Genomic DNA, 19,317 nt, shown 5'->3' with positions numbered 1-19,317 from the left:
CACTGTTTTTGGTTCTCTTCATTCCTACTTGTATTTTTATGCTTCTCTCTGGGATCATTTTCCTTCTGACTGAAGAATTCCTCCCAGCATTTATTTCAGTACAGCTTCCTGATGATATATTCTCTCTTTCTGTTTGTTTAAAAGCATCTTTAGGGCTTTCCTGGTGGCGCAGTGGTTGAGAGTCCGCCTGCCGATGCAGGGGACGCGGGTTCATGCCCCGGTTCGGGAGGATCCCACATGCCGCGGAGCGGCTAGGCCCGTGAGCCGTGGCCGCTGGGCCTGTGCGTCCGGAGCCTGTGCTCTGCAATGGGAGAGGCCACAGCAGTGAGAGGCCCGCATACGGCCAAAAAAAAAAAAAAAAAGCATCTTTATTTCAGCTTTACTTCTAAAAGGATATTTTCACTAGGTTGCAGATTTTTTTAAAAGTCTGATTCTACTGTTTTATTGCTTTCATTGTTTCTATTAAGAATCAGGCTAGGGGCTTCCCTGGTGGCACAGTGGTTGAGAGTCTGCCTGCCGATGCAGGGGACACGGGTTTGTGCCCCGGTCCAGGAAGATCCCACATGCCACGGAGCGGCTGGGCCCGTGAGCTATGGCCGCTGAGCCAGCACGTCCGGAGCCTGTGCTCTGCAATGGGAGAGACCACAGCAGTGAGAGGCCCGCATACCGCAAAAAAAAAAAAAAAAAAAGAATCAGGCTAATGTCTTCTAATTGCTCCTTTAAGGATATTGCATCCTTTTTCTCTGAGTGCTTTTAAGATTTTCTCTGTGATTTTCAACTGTTTAAATATGATGTGCCAAAGAGTGGTTTTCTTTGTTTTATACTACTGAGCTTCTTGAATCTGTGTATTGATATCTTTCATCAGTTTTGGAAAACCATCTGCCATTATCTCTTCAAATATATTTTCTTCCTCATTATTTCCTCTCTTTCCATGATTCCTATTTCACATATGTTAGCATTTCTAACTGTGACCAACAAGTTTCTTACACTGCATTCTTTTTTATTCATATACATATTTCATTTTTGTTTTTGATTCCATGTTTCAGTTTGGACCTGTCACTCCATTTACTTTTTCACTGTGTCCAATCTGCTATTAAACCTATCAGTTAGGTTCATTGAGCTCTTGTTGGGTTTCCAACCCAATTAGCTATACTGTGATTCATTTCTAATACTAACTACCCAGACTTAACATCAGACTCTTAAGGGCTTAGTCCTCCATGAGATTGACCTTACTTCAGATGCTAGCCACAGTTCAGCTGGTCCCCAGGCCACCCTCACTTCCAACCAAGTGGCTACAAATTCAGGAGTTCCCATGTGCCCCTCAGAGTCAATAGCTTACTAGAATGATGCAAAGAACTCAGGAAAACACCATACTTACAATCACAGTTTTATTGTAAAGAATACAGATCAGGAATAGCCAAATGGAGACACATAGAGAAAGGTCTGAGAGGGAACATGGAGCTTCTATGCCCTCTCCTTGTGGAATCTGGGCATGTTACTCCATTGGCACATCATTGTATTTTAAATCCTGGCTTGCTGACTCCAATATCTTTATTACCTGTTGGTTGGTTTCCATTTGTACAATTTATGATAGTAATAAATATGACCATTTAAGAGGTTGTATCAAAGAACATTTTAATCCAAATGGTAGGTAGTGAACCGTGGTGCTCTATGTTAGATAGTAAAATGTAGTCAAAATACATCAACTCATTCAAAAGTTAGCACTGAGAAATAAAATATAACAATGGGACATTAAAACTTAGTCTTTGTATTCTGTTGGTAATATTTACTCCATAAATATAGAAAATGAACCATACCAGGTTTGTCTGAATCCTTAAAAATCGTTAGCAATGTCTCCTTCTAAGAAAAAGCAGAAGGTATTATAGGAAAGACTACAATAATATTAACTATAATACTGTTATATAGATGAGGGCATGGCATACAATACAATCTATATGACTTTTATCTAAGGTCAATAAGTTGGTGAAAAGGGAAAAGTTAGAGTACAGCTTATTGCCTCTGACAATTTTTATAATATTTGGCCACTATCCATCATATGTAATGTTATTGTCTCTTCTTTTAGCCGTCTTTTCCCTTTCTTTCCTCAGGTATCCTTTTATTTCTTATATTTTCATTTTTCATCTCTTTTTTTTTCCAGTTTCCTCAGTTGATACCCGTAGACATTGTATACCTCCACTTCTGTTATGAAGCCCCTCACCGTTAAGACACTTAAGGCATACAAATGAATGATTGTATATTCCAATAAAAATTCCCTAAGCCACTTAAAAAAAATTCTATACAATATAATGATGCTGTTAGAGTTTGGAAAACTATTTCTTCTAATTTATTTCAGATTAAAAAAAAATCACTTTATAACACCATGTATTTAAAAGTATATACATACTGTTTAATGATCTCAAAATACATGTAATTTAACTATTTTTTATTTATTTAAATATCTCCCAGAGTTGATGTTTTTCAATTTACTAATTTCTAGAAATACCATTTTTCAATACTCAGAAAAAAAGTTAAAATTACAACTATAAAATGTGTTTTTATTTGCTGGAGTTTTATATTGAAATGGATGCAGTCTTCATTTCTTGAAAGCTAGTTCTTTGTATTCATTAATAACTCATTAGTAAAATAAAGAATACTATTATAAGAGACAAATCTATTGATAAAATAAGTTGAGCAATATTATGTGGCATTCTACAACATGACACTTCTATTTTGCTTTATGCTTTTAGTTTGGAGAATACAACAAAAGAAAATGCTCATCATAGAAATATACTGAAAGTATGTAAGAAGGAAGTCTTTATTATAAGTGCAAGCTTCTCTCCTCAGCTTCAAAATAAGATGCTTCCCTTTTCACTTTTTTTTTTCAGTTCAATAAACAGTTATTTTTATATAACTGGAGATATTTATATAACTGGATATATATATATATTTTTATATAACAGGATATAGAGTGGATATTCTGTTGAGATACAAAAAAAATAAAGTCTATATTTTTGTAGAGTTTATGGTAGAAACTGGTAGAAGAGACAGATTGAAAAACTAGTAATTTTAATACAGTGTGATGAATGCTATGATAAAGTTTGACTAGAGATCAAGGTTGGCTTCTTATAGGAAATAATGCCTGAGCTAAATGTTAAAAGAGGAAGAGGAGTTAACTAGGCAAAGGAAAAGGAGCATAGGTTTTTTCTTGGCTGAAAGAAAAACACGAAGGTTTGAACCAGCGTGGGGCTTATAGAAAACTCTGAAATGAAGTTGGAGAGTTAGGCCAAATAGTTTTCCAGAATATTTGAACAAAGCAAAGGTGAAAATAGGCCATTGGACAAATTTTTAAATTCCTATCATAGTGAATGAAATATATATCCATCTTTAGTTGACATTTAATAAAGTTGAATACTTTCTTTTGTGTAATACTCCTTAAGAGAACATTTAAATCTGTTGCAGTATTTGAATTATGTTAGTATGGATATTTGTTCATAATTTGAATGTGTTTTCCTTAAATTCCTAATGCATTACATTAAGAAATTAAACTAAATTTTCTAATTGTATTGAATTAGAATAAACTCTGAATGGAACCAATTCGTTTTTTCCCATTCAAGTCTCTTTTTATAACTATTTGTTAACTATTTGTTATCTTTTTAAAAATCTTTTGTAGAATTCCTGTGCCTCAGCCAGAAACTTCTGCACAAGCAAAAGGAAATAATCTAGGCATGCCAAGCACCTTCCAACGTATGTTGCTTTGACAATGATGACGGTGATGATTTATAAAGTCTTTATGGAACACTGTTATATACAGATTGCTGTTTGATTTGATTCTGCATTTTTGGGTCATGCCTGCCACTAGCATAATATAAGTACTTGTATTAAACTATATGTAGCTAGTTATTTTTGTTTCTATTTTTTATATTAGCTTAAGTCCTTGTCAAAAGTACTAGTCCCAAATTTAGAACAATTTGGTATCATCACCAATGTGCAAGTAAATATAAATAAACTTGTTTATATTAAGCTCTTATTAAGTTGTTTCTTTGGTAGTACATTTCTTCAAATGTACTATTTTGAATTAACAGAAGAATAATAAAGTAGGAAGTTTAATTTTTGTTTGACAATAAATATAGGTAAAGCTTAAAAGATAGTTGTAGTTCCTTTCTTTGCTGTTAGGCTGACTGGTTTGAATATTTGGGTTCCTTTGTGAAGTGATTTCATGACACAATTTAGTTCTGGTAGGGTATCTTTAGAGTGGTTTTGTTTAAATCAGATGTTATAAGGGGTCATCTCTCTAGACTTTTTAGCACTTTAGATCCTTCTTGCTTTTTGAGTTACTCTTATTTGGGGATTGACTTCTAGTCAGTCCGACAGATTAAGAACCCACAAAGGGATCTGGACTATACCCCCAAAAAAATAAAAGATAGAAAATAAGGGGAAGATCATTATAATTGAAATATATAACCAAGCTGAAAGCAAGAGTGAAAAATCCCTAAGTGGCAGAAACAAAAGAATTTAAATTTAGTGGTGAGTAGAAACTAAAACTAAAACTGCTCTTGGGTATTTCAGAACTAGATAGAGGCCTAAATGATCATAGGCTGAGGTGTAATAACGCCATGGAAAAGAGTCCAGACCACAGGCCTCTTACATGTGAAGTAGAACTAATATAAAATTGGAAGGTTATTAAGGGCCAGATAAATTATTCCCATCAACATGGGGAAGTATCAAGGAGCTTCCTGTATTCCCTGGGCAATGGGTAGGAAAAATTGAATTGACTTAGTACCCACTGCATTGAATTAGAACCCTTATTAAACATCAAATTCTATTCCACTGGTCTATATGTATGGCCCTATGTCAGTATCACAATGTTTTGATTACTGTAGCTTTGTATCAAGTTTTGAAATTGGGGTGTATGAGTCCTCCAACATTGTTCTTCTTGTTCAAGATTGCTTTAGCATTTGGGACTCCTTGTAATTCCATATGAATTTAAGGATCCATTTTACCATTTTTGCAAAATAGGCTTTTGAGATTTTGATAGGGATTGCATTGAGTCTGCAGATTGTTTTGGATAGTATTGGCATCTTAATAATATTAACTCTTCTAGTCCATGAACATGGGATTTCCTTCTGTTCATTTTTAGACATTCTTTAATTTATTTCAACAATGTTTTGTAGTGTTCAGTACACAAGTCATTCACCTCCTTGCTTAAAGTTATTCCTAGGTATTTTATTCTTTTAGTTGCTATTATATTTGGAATAGGTTTCTTAATTACCTTTTGAATCTCTTGTTATCGGTCTGTGGAGATGTTCTTTCCTTTTTTAGTGAGTTTAGGTAATTTCTTTGCTTTTAGGAATTTGTTTCATCTAGGTTTTCTAATTTGTTGGTGTATGAGTGTTCATAGTATTCTATTATAATCATTTTTATTTCTGTAATAAATCACATTTTCATTTCTGCATTTAGTTTTTATATCTTCTCTCCTTGGGGAGAAGGTCAGTGGACAAGCTTTTGGTTTCTTAGATTCTATTATTTTTTTCTATTCTCTATTTCATTTATATTTACTCTAAGCATAATTACTTCTTTTTCTTAACTTTGGGTTTAGTTTTCTCTTTTTCTAGTTCCTCAAAGTTTAATGTTACATTATTGAATGAGATGTTTCTTTTTTTAACATCTTTATTGGAGTATAATTGCTTTTCAGTGGTGTGTTAGCTTCTGCTTTATAACAAAGTGAATCAGTTATACATATACATATGTCCCCATATCTCTTCCCTCTTGTGTCTCCCTCCCTCCCACCCTCCCTATCCCACCCCTCTAGGTGGCTACAAAGCACCAAGCTGATCTCCCTGTGCTATGCAGCTGCTTCCCACTAGCTATCTATTTTACATTTGGTAGTGTATATATGTCCATGCCGCTCTCTCACTTTGTCCCAGCTTACCCTTCCCCCTCCCCATATCCTCAAGTCCATTCTCTAGTAGGTCTGTGTCTTTATTCCTGTCTTGCCCCTAGGTTCTTCATGACCATTTTTTTTTAACATCTTTATTTGAGTATAACTGTTTTATAATAGTGTGTTAGTTTCTCCTTTACAACAAAGTGAATCAGTTATACATATACATATGTTCCCATAACTCTTCACTCTTTTGTCACCCTCCCTCCCACCCTCCCTATCCCACCCCTCTAGGTGGTCATAAAGCACAGAGGTGAACTCCCTGTGCTATGCTGCAGCTTCCCACTAGCTATCTAATTTACATTTGGTAGTTTGTATATGTCCCTGCCACTCTCTCACATCGTCACAGCTTACCCTTCCCCCTCCCCATATCCTCAAGTCCATGCTCTAGTAGGTCTGTGTTTTATTCCCATCCTACCACTAATCTCTTCATGACATTTTTTTTTTTTAGATTCCATATATATGTGTTAGCATACGGTATTTGTTTTTATCCTTCTGACTTACTTCACTCTGTATGATAGATTCCAGGTCTATCCACCTCATTACAAATAACTCAGTTTCATTTCTTTTTATGGCTGAGTAATATTCCATTGTATATATGTGCCACATCTTCCTTATCCATTCATCTGTTGATGGACACTTAGGTTGCTTCCATGTCCTGGCTGTCGTAAATAGAGCTGCAATAAACATTTTGGTACATGACTCTTTTTGAATTATGGTTTTCTCAGGGTATATGCCCAGTAGTGGGATTGCTGGGTCATATGGTAGTTCTATTTGTAGTTTTTTAAGGAACCTCCATACTGTTCTCCATAGTGGCTGTATCATTTTACATTCCCACCAACAGTGCAAGAGTGTTCCCTTTTCTCCACACCCTCTCCAGCATTTATTGTTTCTAGAGTTTTTGATGATGGCCAATCTGGCCGGTGTGAGATGATATCTCATTGTAATTTTGATTTGCATTTCTCTAAGGATTAATGATGTTGAGCATTCTTTCATGTGTTTGTGGGCTATCTGTATATCTTCTTTGGAGAAATGTCTATTTAGTTCTTCTGCCCATTTTTGGATTGGGTTGTTTGGTTTTTGGTATTGAGCTGCATGAGTTGCTTAGAAATTTTGGATATTAATCCTTTGTCAGTTACTTCATTTGCAAATATTTTCTCCCATTCTGAGGGTTGTCTTTTGGTCTTGTTTATGGTATCCTTTGCTGTGCAAAAGCTTTTAAGTTTCATTAGATCCCATTTGTTTATTTTTCTTTTTATTTCCATTTCTCTAGGAGATGGGTCAAAAAGGATCTTGCTGTGATTGATGTCATAGAGTGTTCTGCCTATGTTTTCCTCTAAGAGTTTGATAGTGTCTGGCCTTACATTTAGGTCTTTAACCCATTTTGAGTTTTTTTTGTGTATGGTGTTAGGGAGTGTTCTAATTTCATACTTCTACAGGTAGCTGTCCAGTTTTCCCAGCACCACTTATTGAAGAGGCTGTCTTTTCTCCACTGTGTTTCCTTCCCTCCTTTATCAAAGATAAGGTGACCATATGTGTGTGGGTTTATCTCTGGGCTTTCTATCCTGTTCCATTGATCTATATTTCTGTTTTTGTGCCAGTACCATACTGTCTTGATTACTGTGGCCTTGTAGTATAGTCTGAAGTCAGGGAGCCTGATTCCTCCAGCTCCATTTTTCGTTCTCAAGATAGGCAATATATGACAAACCCACAGCCAGCATTGTTCTCAATGGTGAAAAACTGAAACCATTTCCACTAAGATCAGGAACAAGACAAGGTTGCCCACTCTCACCACTCTTATTCAACCTAGTTTTGGAAGTTCTAGCCACAGCAATTAGAGAAAATAAAGAAATAAAAGGAATCCAAATAGGAAAAGAAGAAGTAAAGCTGTCACTGTTTGCAGATGACATGATACTATACATAGAGAATACTAAGGATGCTACCAGAAAACTACTAGAACTAATCAATGAATTTGGTAAAGTAGCAGGATACAAAATTAATGCACAGAAATCTCTGGCATTCTTATACACTAATGATGAAAAATCTGAGAATGAAATTAAGACAACACTCCCATTTACCATTGCAACAAAAAGAATAAAATATCTAGGAATAAACCTACCTAACATGACCATTTTTTTTAGATTTCATATATATATATGTGTTAGCATATGGTATTTATTTTTCTCTTTCTGACTTACTTCACTCTGTATGACAGTCTCTTGGTCCAGCCACCTCACTACAAATAACTCAATTTCGTTTCTTTTTATGGCTGAGTAACATTCCATTGTATATATGGGACACATCTTCTTTATCCATTCATCTGTCGATGGATACTTAGGTTGCTTCAATCTCCTGGCTATTGTAAATAGAGCTGCAATGAACATTTTGGTACATGACTCTTTTTGAATTATGGTTTTCTCATGGTATATGCCCAGTAGTGGGATTGCTGGGTCGTATGGTAGTTCTACTTTTAGTTTTTTAAGGAACCTCCATACTGTTCTCCATAGTTCTTTTTTTAAATATTAGTATTTCTGCTGTAAATTTCGCTCAGATCACCACTTTCACTGCATCTTATAACTTTTTATGTTGTATTTTCATTTTTGCTCATCTCAAGGTATTTTATAATTTCCCTTGTGACTTCTTATTTGACCCATTAGTTGCTTAATAATGTGTTGTTTAATTTCCACATATTTGTGAATTCTCTAGTTTTCCTTCTATTATTAATTTCTGGCTTCATTCTATTGTGGTCAGAAAAGATACTTTGTATTATGTGATTCTTTTTAAATTTATTGAGGCTTATTTTGTGGCCTAACATATGGTCCATCCTGGAGATATTTCATGTATTTTTGAAAAGAATGTGTATTCAACTGTTGTTGTATAAATATATATTTAAAGAAGTTTAGCTTCTACCCCTGTTCCCTGCATCCTCTTCCTTCTCTCCCATTATAGGTAACTTTTTAATTCATTCTATAGTATGTCTTTGCATTGTTTGTTTTATAATTTAAGAAGGTATGTGTGTATATCAGAGAGAAAGAATCACGCCCCCCCCTTTCTTAGATAAACATACAACTACCTTTGAGAGCAATTTGACAAGACCTAATTTATTGAAAATGTTACATCTTGTGACCTATATGTTGGGCACACTGGGAGACATGTTCTAAGATGAGTATTGGAGCATTGTTTAAAATAGGAAAACTCTTTTACATTCATTATTTTTTCTTTTTTAAATTGAGGTATAATTAGCATGTAACATTATATTAATTTCACGTGTGCAACATAATGATTTGATACTTGTATATATAGCAAAATGATTCCCACAATAAGTCTAGTTAACATTCGTCACCATACAGTTACAAAAATTTTTTTTCTTGTGATGAAAACTTTTAAGATCTACTCTCTTAGTAAGTTTCAAATATGCAATATGATATTAACTATAGTCACCATGCTGTACATTACATCTCCATGACTTACTTATTTTATAACTGGAAATTTGTACCTTTTGACCCATTTTACCACCCCCTCCCAAACCCCTACCTCTGGCAAACACCAATCTGTTCTCTGTATCTATGAGCTTGTTTTTTTTTGGGGGGGGGTCTGTCTTTTTTTTATTCCACATGTAAGTGAGATGATACAATATTTGTCTTTCTCTGTCTGACTAATTTAACTTAGCATAATGTCCTCAAGTTTCATCCATGTCAAGATTTTATTGTTTTCATGGCTGAATAATATTCCATTGTATATACACCACCTGTTCTTTATCCATTCTTTCATTGATGGGCATTTAGGTTGTTTTCAGGTCTTGGCTATTGTAAATAATACTACAGTGGACAGGGGGGTGTATATATCTTTTTTAATGTTATTTTTTAACCATTATGTTTATTGTATTTATTTTTTTAAAGCATGTTCTTATTAGTTATCCATTTTATACATATTAGTGTATATATGTCAATCCCAACCTCCCAATTCATCACACCACCACCCTGCCCTGAAGGGGGGTGTATGTATCTTTTTGAGTTAGTGTTTTTCATTTCTTTGGATAAATACCCAGTAGTGGAATTGCTGGATCATATTGTTGTTCTATTTTTACTTTTTTGAGGAACCTCCATACTGTTCTCCGTAGTGGCTGCACCAATTTACATTCCTACCAACAGTGTATGAGGGTTCGCTTTTTGCCACATTCTCACCAACACTTGTTATTTCTTGTCTTTTTGATAATATCCATTTTAACAGGTGTGAGATGATATCTCATGGTTTTGGTTTGCATTTCCCTAATACTGATGTTGAACATCTCTTTTATGTACTTGTTAGCCATCTGTATGTCTTCTTTGGAAATATGTCTATTCAGATCCTCTGCCCCCTTTTTAATCAAGTTGTTTATTTGTTGGTTTGTTTGTTATCAAGTTGAACGAGTTCTTTATATATTTGGATATTAGCCCCTTATCAGATATATGATTTGCAATCATTTTCTCACATTCTGTAGGTTGCCTTTTCATTTTGTTGATGGTTTCCTTTGCCATACAGAAGTTTTTTAGTTTGATATAGTCCCACTTGTTTATTATACTGCAGTTTTAATGAATGAATTATATCTATATGTGTTAACATGGTTACTGATGTATTTCCAGATATGTTTCATGATAGCTTTGGAAATTACTGTGTCTGTAAATTCAAAAGCCACTCATTTTGTGAATATATAGCTAATTTGTTTATGTCGTTTGTGCTAGTTATTTTGAAGACTACAAAGTTTAACATCCTATTGTTTGTACCTGGTAACTTAGATAAGTAAGTAAGACATACATTGAAAAGTTCACAATAAACACTAACAGTACTACTGAGATCATAAGACATTATAGGTAGCCTCTGACTTACACAATTCTTTAAAAAGTCTATTATATACTTGCTACCAAGCATAGACCTGATCACTGATTGAAATACTCTGTTTTTTTTCTAGCCTTGTAGATCTTGCACCGGCATGGGGTCGGTGAAGGCAAGGGGGAAAGAGGCAAAGGAAATAGCTCCTCTCCCACCCCCATGCCTCCATACACCCCTACCTATCACTCTTACCCACATAATGAAATGCTTAGAGTAGATTTTGTGAAGAAGCAAAAGCACTATGCCTATACACATACATTTATACCATGTCCTTTTTCACCTCCAAACCTAAATGTGGTCTTCTCCTGAAATTTTTCCTCATTAAAACATAAATCTGTTCTCACCAGAAATAAGGGTAAAATGAATCATTAAAATAACGGTGATCACTATAATTCTGATATATAATTAGATATATACAAAAATATAATTTTGCTAGGTAATTAACCTGTATCTTAGTTATGCATTAGACCTAAACAATAATGTTTTTCATTTGGTAATTTTAGTAATATTCAAGCTAAAAATAAAAGAATTCTAGTGTATAATTTTCCATCTTATTTTTACAAAAACCTGAGTTCTAGATGTATTTTGTCTCTTTCCTAATTATTGCCTTTGAAATCTTGCTATTCACAACCAGTGACTGCCAATATCTCTTGTACTGATTTCATACCCATTTGTATTAATTATGAACATATAATTGGGATAGTTAATTACAGTCCCAAGTTACTAAATTAAAAAACAATGCATGATTTTTTCAGAAGAACTTTTCATATAAACATTAAACCTTGCCAGTTCTTAACACTCAAATAAGAAAACAAGCACAGAAAATATTCTGACTTATTCCTGACAGTGTCAATCATAGGATTTTTTTTCCTATGCAATGGATGTAATTACTTAATTTTTAAAGATTGGAATGGGCCATAACTTGTTCTTTGCATGCATTATTTTAGAACAAATCAGTCAGGAATTCTCACTATAACTTGGGTTGTAATAGCTACTTATTGCTAATCTAGTTATGTACTTTTATTAGTTTGGGTAAGGGAAATTCATTTCTAGAAAGTAAAAAGGATAAATCATTGCCCAATCCTCACTTTACTCCTATTAACTTTTAGTTTTTCTCTTGGATTTTATTGATTCCTTTCCTTTTCATGTGTGATTAAATTTTTTATCCTTTTCATTTGTTATCAAGCGTTATTATAGGAAGTTATGTGTGTTCATCAACTAAATTTTAAGTTTAAAAAATACTCTTGTAATATCACAGTGTTTTGAATACCTGGTAAGAAGTTCACCTCTTCATCTTCTCTAAAAATTCAATGTAGTATTTCACCTCGTAATAAATTTTCAGTCTCTGTCTCGGTTTAAGAAACCAAGAAAGTAGTCTGGGGATATGGAATAAAGTTCAAAAACAGAAGTAATATATTAACCACACTGAAACCTTGCTGTTGAAACACCCTTCTGTCTCAGTGTGGTGTTTTATGCTAGGAAAATAATAAATGTCAAGGCATAGGCAGCCTACAAGGAAGCAATTCAACAACCTTGCTAAACTCTGGAACAGAGTTGCTGTCAGCTTGCCTTAGCTAGCAGAACTGATGGTGTGAGAAGTTCCAACATCTATTTTTTTCTGATTCTTCTCTATGTCTTTAGTTCCCAGGGTGTATTATTTAATTAAAATATTATTTTACCAAATTCCTTAGTGCAGTATTCGGTACATAATAGGTGCTCAATAATTATTTGCTGAGTGAATTGAATGAATGGGTAAATGTCATAATGTGTAAGAGGGAAATTATATTCTGCCTTAGAAACTAAATATGTTAGATAAATTGTACATAAATGATAAACTGACTTGATGATAGAGAATAATTAAGAGTTGAAGTGGTCTTTCATTTCAATTTAGTTCCTTCTTTGTTTTCCATATGTTATTTATATCTGAAAGGAATATCATATCAACGGTCCTTTTGAAAGAGAGTTATATCCAAAAAATAGACTGTATTTTGTGTGTGTTCAGGATACTTTCAGCAAAGATTAACAAAATTTTATTTTAAGCTTAAATTCCACCAGTAGTGAGTGGTGGTCCAATCTCTAAAGGTTATTATTCTCATGAATTTTACTTAACTTGAATTTGTCACTGAATATAAAAGGAATGTTTGTTTATTTAAGAGCATTTAGGAAATATAGAAAAAGTATAAAGAAGATAATTACAAATCTCGTTAATTCCAGCAACAGAAAAAATAATATTACTTTTTAATATTTTGGAGTAAAAGTTTATTTTGAAGGTGAATTCTAGTTCTTTCCTCACTTTAATAAGTTACCTTTTGGACATTCAGTTTACATTTTGTAGGTGGTTGATTTTTAAAGTTAATTAAGCTATTTCTCATTAATCTGTGCTTTTTTTGTAGTGATTTACCTAATTTGGTTAGTTTATAGGTCTCAATTGTGTTCATCTCGCTTCTTTAACAGGTCGAGAAAGCACAAGCACTGGTAGAATAGGGAAAGCCAGGAAAACTATAAGTGATAAATGGGAAAGTCAGATGTGGAGAGAGAAGAAGCTTGGCTTAATAGATCACCTACGATACAGCTGTGTTTATCCTGAAAGTATTCCACGGAGATTTGTTTTAGAACACAGAGATTTTCTTACTCAGCAGTATAATTCTCAGCCTGCAAAATACATACCACAAGAAGGAAGGCCCCCAAAACTTTATGATTTTAAGAGTGCCCTAGTCCTTGGACATTTTGAAGTAACCATCTTAGGTAAGTCACCTGTTCTTCTCTTTAAATAATGTTAATTTGATGTAATTTAAATATAGATGATACTATTTTGCTTTAAAAAATTAAGCGCTCTACCTCCCCACCACCAAAAAAGTTAAGCCCAAGGAGAATTCCTGTTTGGCTCAAACCAAAGGAATGGAGCACTAATTCTGGAATACATTAAGCTTTAATTGTGGGCTTTTAAATATTGGCAAGTTTTGGAAAGTACTGGGGAGAGAAGAATGGGAACCAAGGGAACTTTGCTTAGCCCTGACTCTCCTACTACCTCTAAAACTGATTCTCTTCTCCTTTAGCCACCGCTTTCTTGCTCATATTCTCTACCTCTTTCTCAGTGCATCTGAACCACTGAAGGGTAAAATGTAGGTTAAAGAGAAAGGCATACTAATTGAGAGAAGATCCTATGAACAGACACGTCTGTTTAGCCTGTGAAGAAAATAAAATTCTCAAGTAACAGGTTGAACAGAAGGATACTATTCAAAAAACTATCTTGTCTGACAAGGGACAATAAACTGATTTTCTCAGGTTGTTCTAAACTGACAAGTAGCTATAGAACTTATAAAAATTTAAAGTCAACACATTTTTAAACTTATGTTTATTTTAATTTTTAATTTTTTTTAAATTTTGGCTGTGTTGGGTCTTTGTTGCTGCACGCGGGCTTTCTCTAATTGCGGCGAGCGGGGGCTACTCTTCCCTGCAGTGCGCAGGCTTCTCATTGTAGTGGCTTCTCTTGTTGCGCAGCACGGGCTCTAGGGCACACGGGCTTCAGTAGTTGTGGCTCGCGGGCTCTAGAGTGCAGGCTCAGTAGTTGTGGTGCACAGGCTTAGTTGCTCTGCGGCATGTGGGATCTTCCCGGACCAGGACTTGAGCCCGTGTCCTCTGCATTGGCAGGCGGATTCTTAACCACTGCACCACCAGGGAAGTCCCAATTTACGTTTATTTATTTTTTTTACTTTTTAATTTTTAAAATAAATTTATTTATTTTAATTATTTATTTTTGGCTGTGTTGGGCCTTCACTGCTGTGCGCGGGCTTTCTCTAGTTGAGACGAGTGGGGGCTACTCTTCATTGCAGTGCACGGGCTTCTCACTGCGGTGGCTTCTCTCGTTGTGGAGCATGGGCTGTAGGTGCGTGGGCTTCAGTAGTTGTGGCCCATGGGCTCAGTAGTTGTGGCTCACGGGCTCTAGAGCTCAGGGTCAGTAGTTGTGGTGCACGGGCTTAGTTGCTCCACGGCATGTGGGATCTTCCCAGACCAGGGCTTGAGCCCATATCCTCTGCATTGGCAGGCAAATTCTCAATCATTGCACCACCAGGGAAGCCCAACTTACATTTATTTTTAAAGTTGGTTTCTCATGAATGAAAAATGTACACAGAAATTAATTATAAAATAAAAGCTTAACCAAAAAGCTACTCTCTAAGTTTTTTATTTGTACTTGAAAGGAAGATCTTGTTACCTTAAAATGAAAGAATGATGAAGTGCCATTAGTAAATTAATTAAATGCCTGAAAGAAGATGCATTTCATAGAGTTTTACACCTACAGTACTGAAGTGAATTACCTTGCCCTTTACCAAGATTCCTGTTTCCCCTTTACTCTCTCCCACTCCTTCTTCCCTACCTCCTCACACATAAATATGTACATACATGTGATTGTGTATATGTATATAATCTATGAAAAGTATAAATTCCCACTGACTCTGTTAGACCTTCTCAGACCTAAGTTTCAAATGCTTCTTTTTCCTAGACTGCATTGCTTGGTATCTTTGGGTAACTTATCAATCTTAGTTTTATATCTAGGAAACAAAAATTATAGCGGAGATTTTTCATACATCACAAAAAGTAACCATGAAAACCACGAGTTCATCTGGAATCACAGAAATTGAATACTTCTCTTCTTTTCAACATGTCACTGATCCTCTAAACATCTCAGCTGTCTTATAAGTATTGTTGAACCTGTGTAGCTTTACTATGCATCACCTAAAAGCAAGAATCAGATATAAAGAAGGCAAATTTGTCATTCTGCCCAACCAGCTGTAATCCATGTTAGAAGTGGGCTGTTTTATATCCTACCATTTTTCAAGGACATAAGTGGATTTACAGGGATAAAAGACAGTGAAAATATGTATGGATAAAACAAAACAGAGCATTTAAAAGGATACAGAAAAAATAGGTATTACTAGGTGCCTGTAAATAACAAATTATTACCATTCGGTAGTAATTTTCTGTGACCTTTCTGGCAGGAAGGGAGAAAAAGGATTGTTCCTGATGAGGTACTTAATTTTAAAGGTAGAAGAAGCCTGAATATCTTCTAGTCATAACCCCCTAGCTAGGTAAAAGCCAGGCCATGATTAAAAATCATGTCTTAATCCCCTACCCCTATACTGTCCCTCCCCCTTCCCTCTCCCCCCTGATAACAACTAACTTGTTCTCTGTATCTTTGATTCTGCTTCTTTTTTGTTATACTCACTAGTTTGTTGTATTTCTTTAGATTCCACATGTAAGTGATATCATATAGTATTTGTCTTTCTCTATCTGACTTATTTCACTTAGCATAATGCCCTCCAAGTCCATCTATGTTGCTGCAAATGGCAAAATCTTATTCTTTTTTATGGCTGAGTATTATCCCATTGTACACGTATACCACATCTTCTTTATCCATTTATCTGTTGATGGTCACTTATGTTGCTTCCACATCTTGGCAATTATAAATAATGCTGCTGTGAACATTGGGCTGCATGTATCTTTTCAAATTAGTGTTTTTGTTTTTTTTGGATATATACCCAGAAGTAGAATTGTTGGGTCATCCGGTAGTTCTATTTTTACTTTTTTGAGAAACCGCCATAATGTTTTCCACAGTGGCTGCACCAATTTACATTCCCACCATCAGTATGCAAGGGTTCCCTTTTCTCCACATTCTTGCCGACATTTGTTATTTGTGTTCTTTTTGATGATAGCCATCCTGACAGGTGTGAGGTGATGTCTCATTGCTCTGCTCTTTTAGTGTGAAAGCAGCCATAGACAGTGTGTAAATGAATGTTCATGGCTGTGTTTGAATAAAACTTTATTTTTAGACCCTTATATCTGAGTTGCATGTAATTTTCACATATCACAAAATATTCTTCTTTAGATTCAACCATTTAAAATGAAAAAATGTTTCCTAGCTCATGGGTTGTACAAAACCAGGTAGATGCTATATTTGACCCTTCCCCCCCACCAACTCATAGTTTGCTGACCCCTCTTCTAGATTCCTGTTTTTAGATGAAACTGATTAAACCAATCAAGGCAGATAAGTCTGTATGATTTTTAAAGTTCTTCCAACATGAAGTTTGTCCAGCCTACACTGATACTACCTTCTAGTGGTTTATTGTCCCTCTGCTGTATCTTGCTGATCTTTGGAGGACCCAGTAATTTTGAAGTGTCTTATTCTGGGAGCCAGAACGGTTATTCAGAACATAGCCCTGTTACTTCGTCATTAGCTCTGACTGGTCTAGGGTGAATCATTATTGAAAATATCGAACGGAATTTGTAATCATACCTCCCACGATTCTAATGGCTCCCAACAACCAACTGGGTACTGTGGCAATATCAGAAACCCATCTCCGAAGTACCAATTCTCGTGTTAAAATTCTTGCTATGCCATCTCACTTGACTCAAATAAGTAGATAGTATTAATAAGTGCTAAAATCTCAGCCCATTGCCTATTATGTAATAACACACTTCAAAGAGAAGATATTGGGACGGAGTAACAGACTAAATTTTCAATGCCTTTAGCCCAGGTATAAAATTTTTAATCTATTGGTCAATTTTAAGAATTATTTCATTGACTCTGCCAACACTAATTTAGTCACCCATGAAATGCTATGAGTCAGTTAAAGCTTAAGAGTTCCCTCTTCAATTTGCATTTGACTTAGACAATAAGGAAAATATTCAACCAGTCTTTAGTAAACCTCTGAAAGCCATCTGTTTATCTCTTGGAAATCAAGAGATACAAACCCCAGTAACAATAGGTATAATTTAAGGAGAGCTGTCAAGACAGTATTTTCTAGACTTTTTGTCAAAAGATTTTTTGTCAAAAAAATTTTATATGGGGCTTCCCTGGTGGCGCAGTGGTTGAGAGTCCGCCTGCCGATGCAGGAGACACGGGTTCGTGCCCTGGTCCGGGAGGATCCCGCATGCCGCGGAGCGGCTAGGCCCGTGAGCCATGGCCGCTGGGCCTGCGCGTCCGGAGCCTGTGCTCCGCAACGGGAGAGGCCACAGCAGTGAGAGGCCCGCATACCGCAAAAAAAAAAAAAAAAAAAAAAAAAAAAAAATTTATATAGTTCTTTTCCTTTTCTGCAAAATGCATTTAAATTATAATTTAAAAATTTTAATAGCATTAATTGTAACATCAAAGTAATGTAATATGCTATAGTTACATGGAAATCATAAGGATTTACTTACCTTGATTTTTTTTCTCCTATTAAAGCAACCAAGCAGGCCAACATAATTCCTGCCCTCCTTGGTACTGGCCTACAAGCTCAGGACCAATTATTTGTACCCCTGAGTTATGCCTCCTTCCGTACTGAAGACTACTTGAACCATTAACTGAGTAGCACTAGGTTCCCTCATTCTTGGTTCCCTAACTGGCTATATCCTTAGGATATTCTATCCCACTGGCATGCTTCCCATTCTTGTATCTTGAATGGAGCAGCACACTGGATTATATTCGTTCCAGAGCTGGTTACTGTTGCCACCCCTTAATTCTGTCCCTGATTCCAATGTATAATAAAAGTAATTTAATCCTTAAATCTTAAGTAGCTACTATCAGATTTCATCAGTGTAAGACACACTTTTTCCCCATATTTTAACATATTTGAAAATTGATACAGATCTTATAATCGATGTCATGCCTTTGTTTAGTTGGCAGCATTTTTCTTTCTTAGTGGTATATAAAATAATGATCATCTTAAAAATCAATGGTATCGGGCTTCCCTGGTGGCACAGTGGTTGAGAGTCTGCCTGCCGATGCAGGGGACACGGGTTTGTGCCCCGGTCCGGGAGGATCCCACATGCCGTGGAGCAGCTGGACCCGTGAGCCATGGCCGCTGGGCCTGCGCGTCCAGAGCCTGTGCTCCGCAACGGGAGAAGCCACAACAGTGAGAGGCCTGCCTAGCAGACACACACACACAAAATCATTGGTATCTTAGATTCCATGAAACATGGTATATACCCTTAGCTAGGTGCTGGGATTACAAATTGCCCTCCTCTGCAACACACACACACAAACACACACACTTTTCATTGGAAAAGAAATTCAGTGACAGCAAAGAATTTGAGAGAAAGATATATAAATTGTATACAATACACTTTACAAAAGAGGAATATGAGCTTGTTTGATTTTATATCTGCCTCTAATTTTTAATATAGTTCACATATATTATCACGTTTACCTAGATAGTATGTTGTAAGTTATCTAAGTAACACATAAACAGTAAGTCACCATTGAAGTGCATTGTACGTGTCCATTGTGGGGAGGATGTTTGTGTTCATCTCTTTTGCTATTGGGAATATAGATGAATTCATACTTGAACACAATGCACAAATGTCCTAAAGTCTAATATTTGAAAATTATAGGTTAAAAATACACACATATACATTCTTTTGCTCAATTTAACAAATATGTGCTGAGCACCTAAGGCATGCCCAGCACTGTTCTGGGGGCTGAGGTTACATGCGTTAATGCAACAGATAACAGAGCCTATGGTAAAATGAGA

At 35.5% G+C, this 19,317-nt stretch overlaps 1 protein-coding gene across 2 annotated transcripts in view; it reads left to right on the top strand.

Moving 5' to 3' along the window:
- The window catches only part of RADX (RPA1 related single stranded DNA binding protein, X-linked), a 67,610-nt gene that overhangs the window by 37,548 nt on the left and 10,745 nt on the right, over positions 1–19,317 (top strand). For both annotated transcript variants that reach the window (XM_059051362.2, XM_067024020.1), the window contains 2 exons: positions 3,671–3,744; positions 13,262–13,552. In XM_059051362.2, the coding sequence (XP_058907345.1) occupies positions 3,671–3,744; positions 13,262–13,552 (365 nt within the window). The remainder of the gene's footprint in view (positions 1–3,670; positions 3,745–13,261; positions 13,553–19,317) is intronic.

This window comes from Kogia breviceps, chromosome X (assembly GCF_026419965.1).
Source record: "Kogia breviceps isolate mKogBre1 chromosome X, mKogBre1 haplotype 1, whole genome shotgun sequence".
In the NCBI taxonomy this organism is placed as follows: Eukaryota; Metazoa; Chordata; class Mammalia; order Artiodactyla; family Physeteridae; genus Kogia; species Kogia breviceps.
The sequence above is the reverse complement of the archived record's forward strand: the minus strand, read 5'-3'. Positions and strand labels throughout refer to the sequence as shown.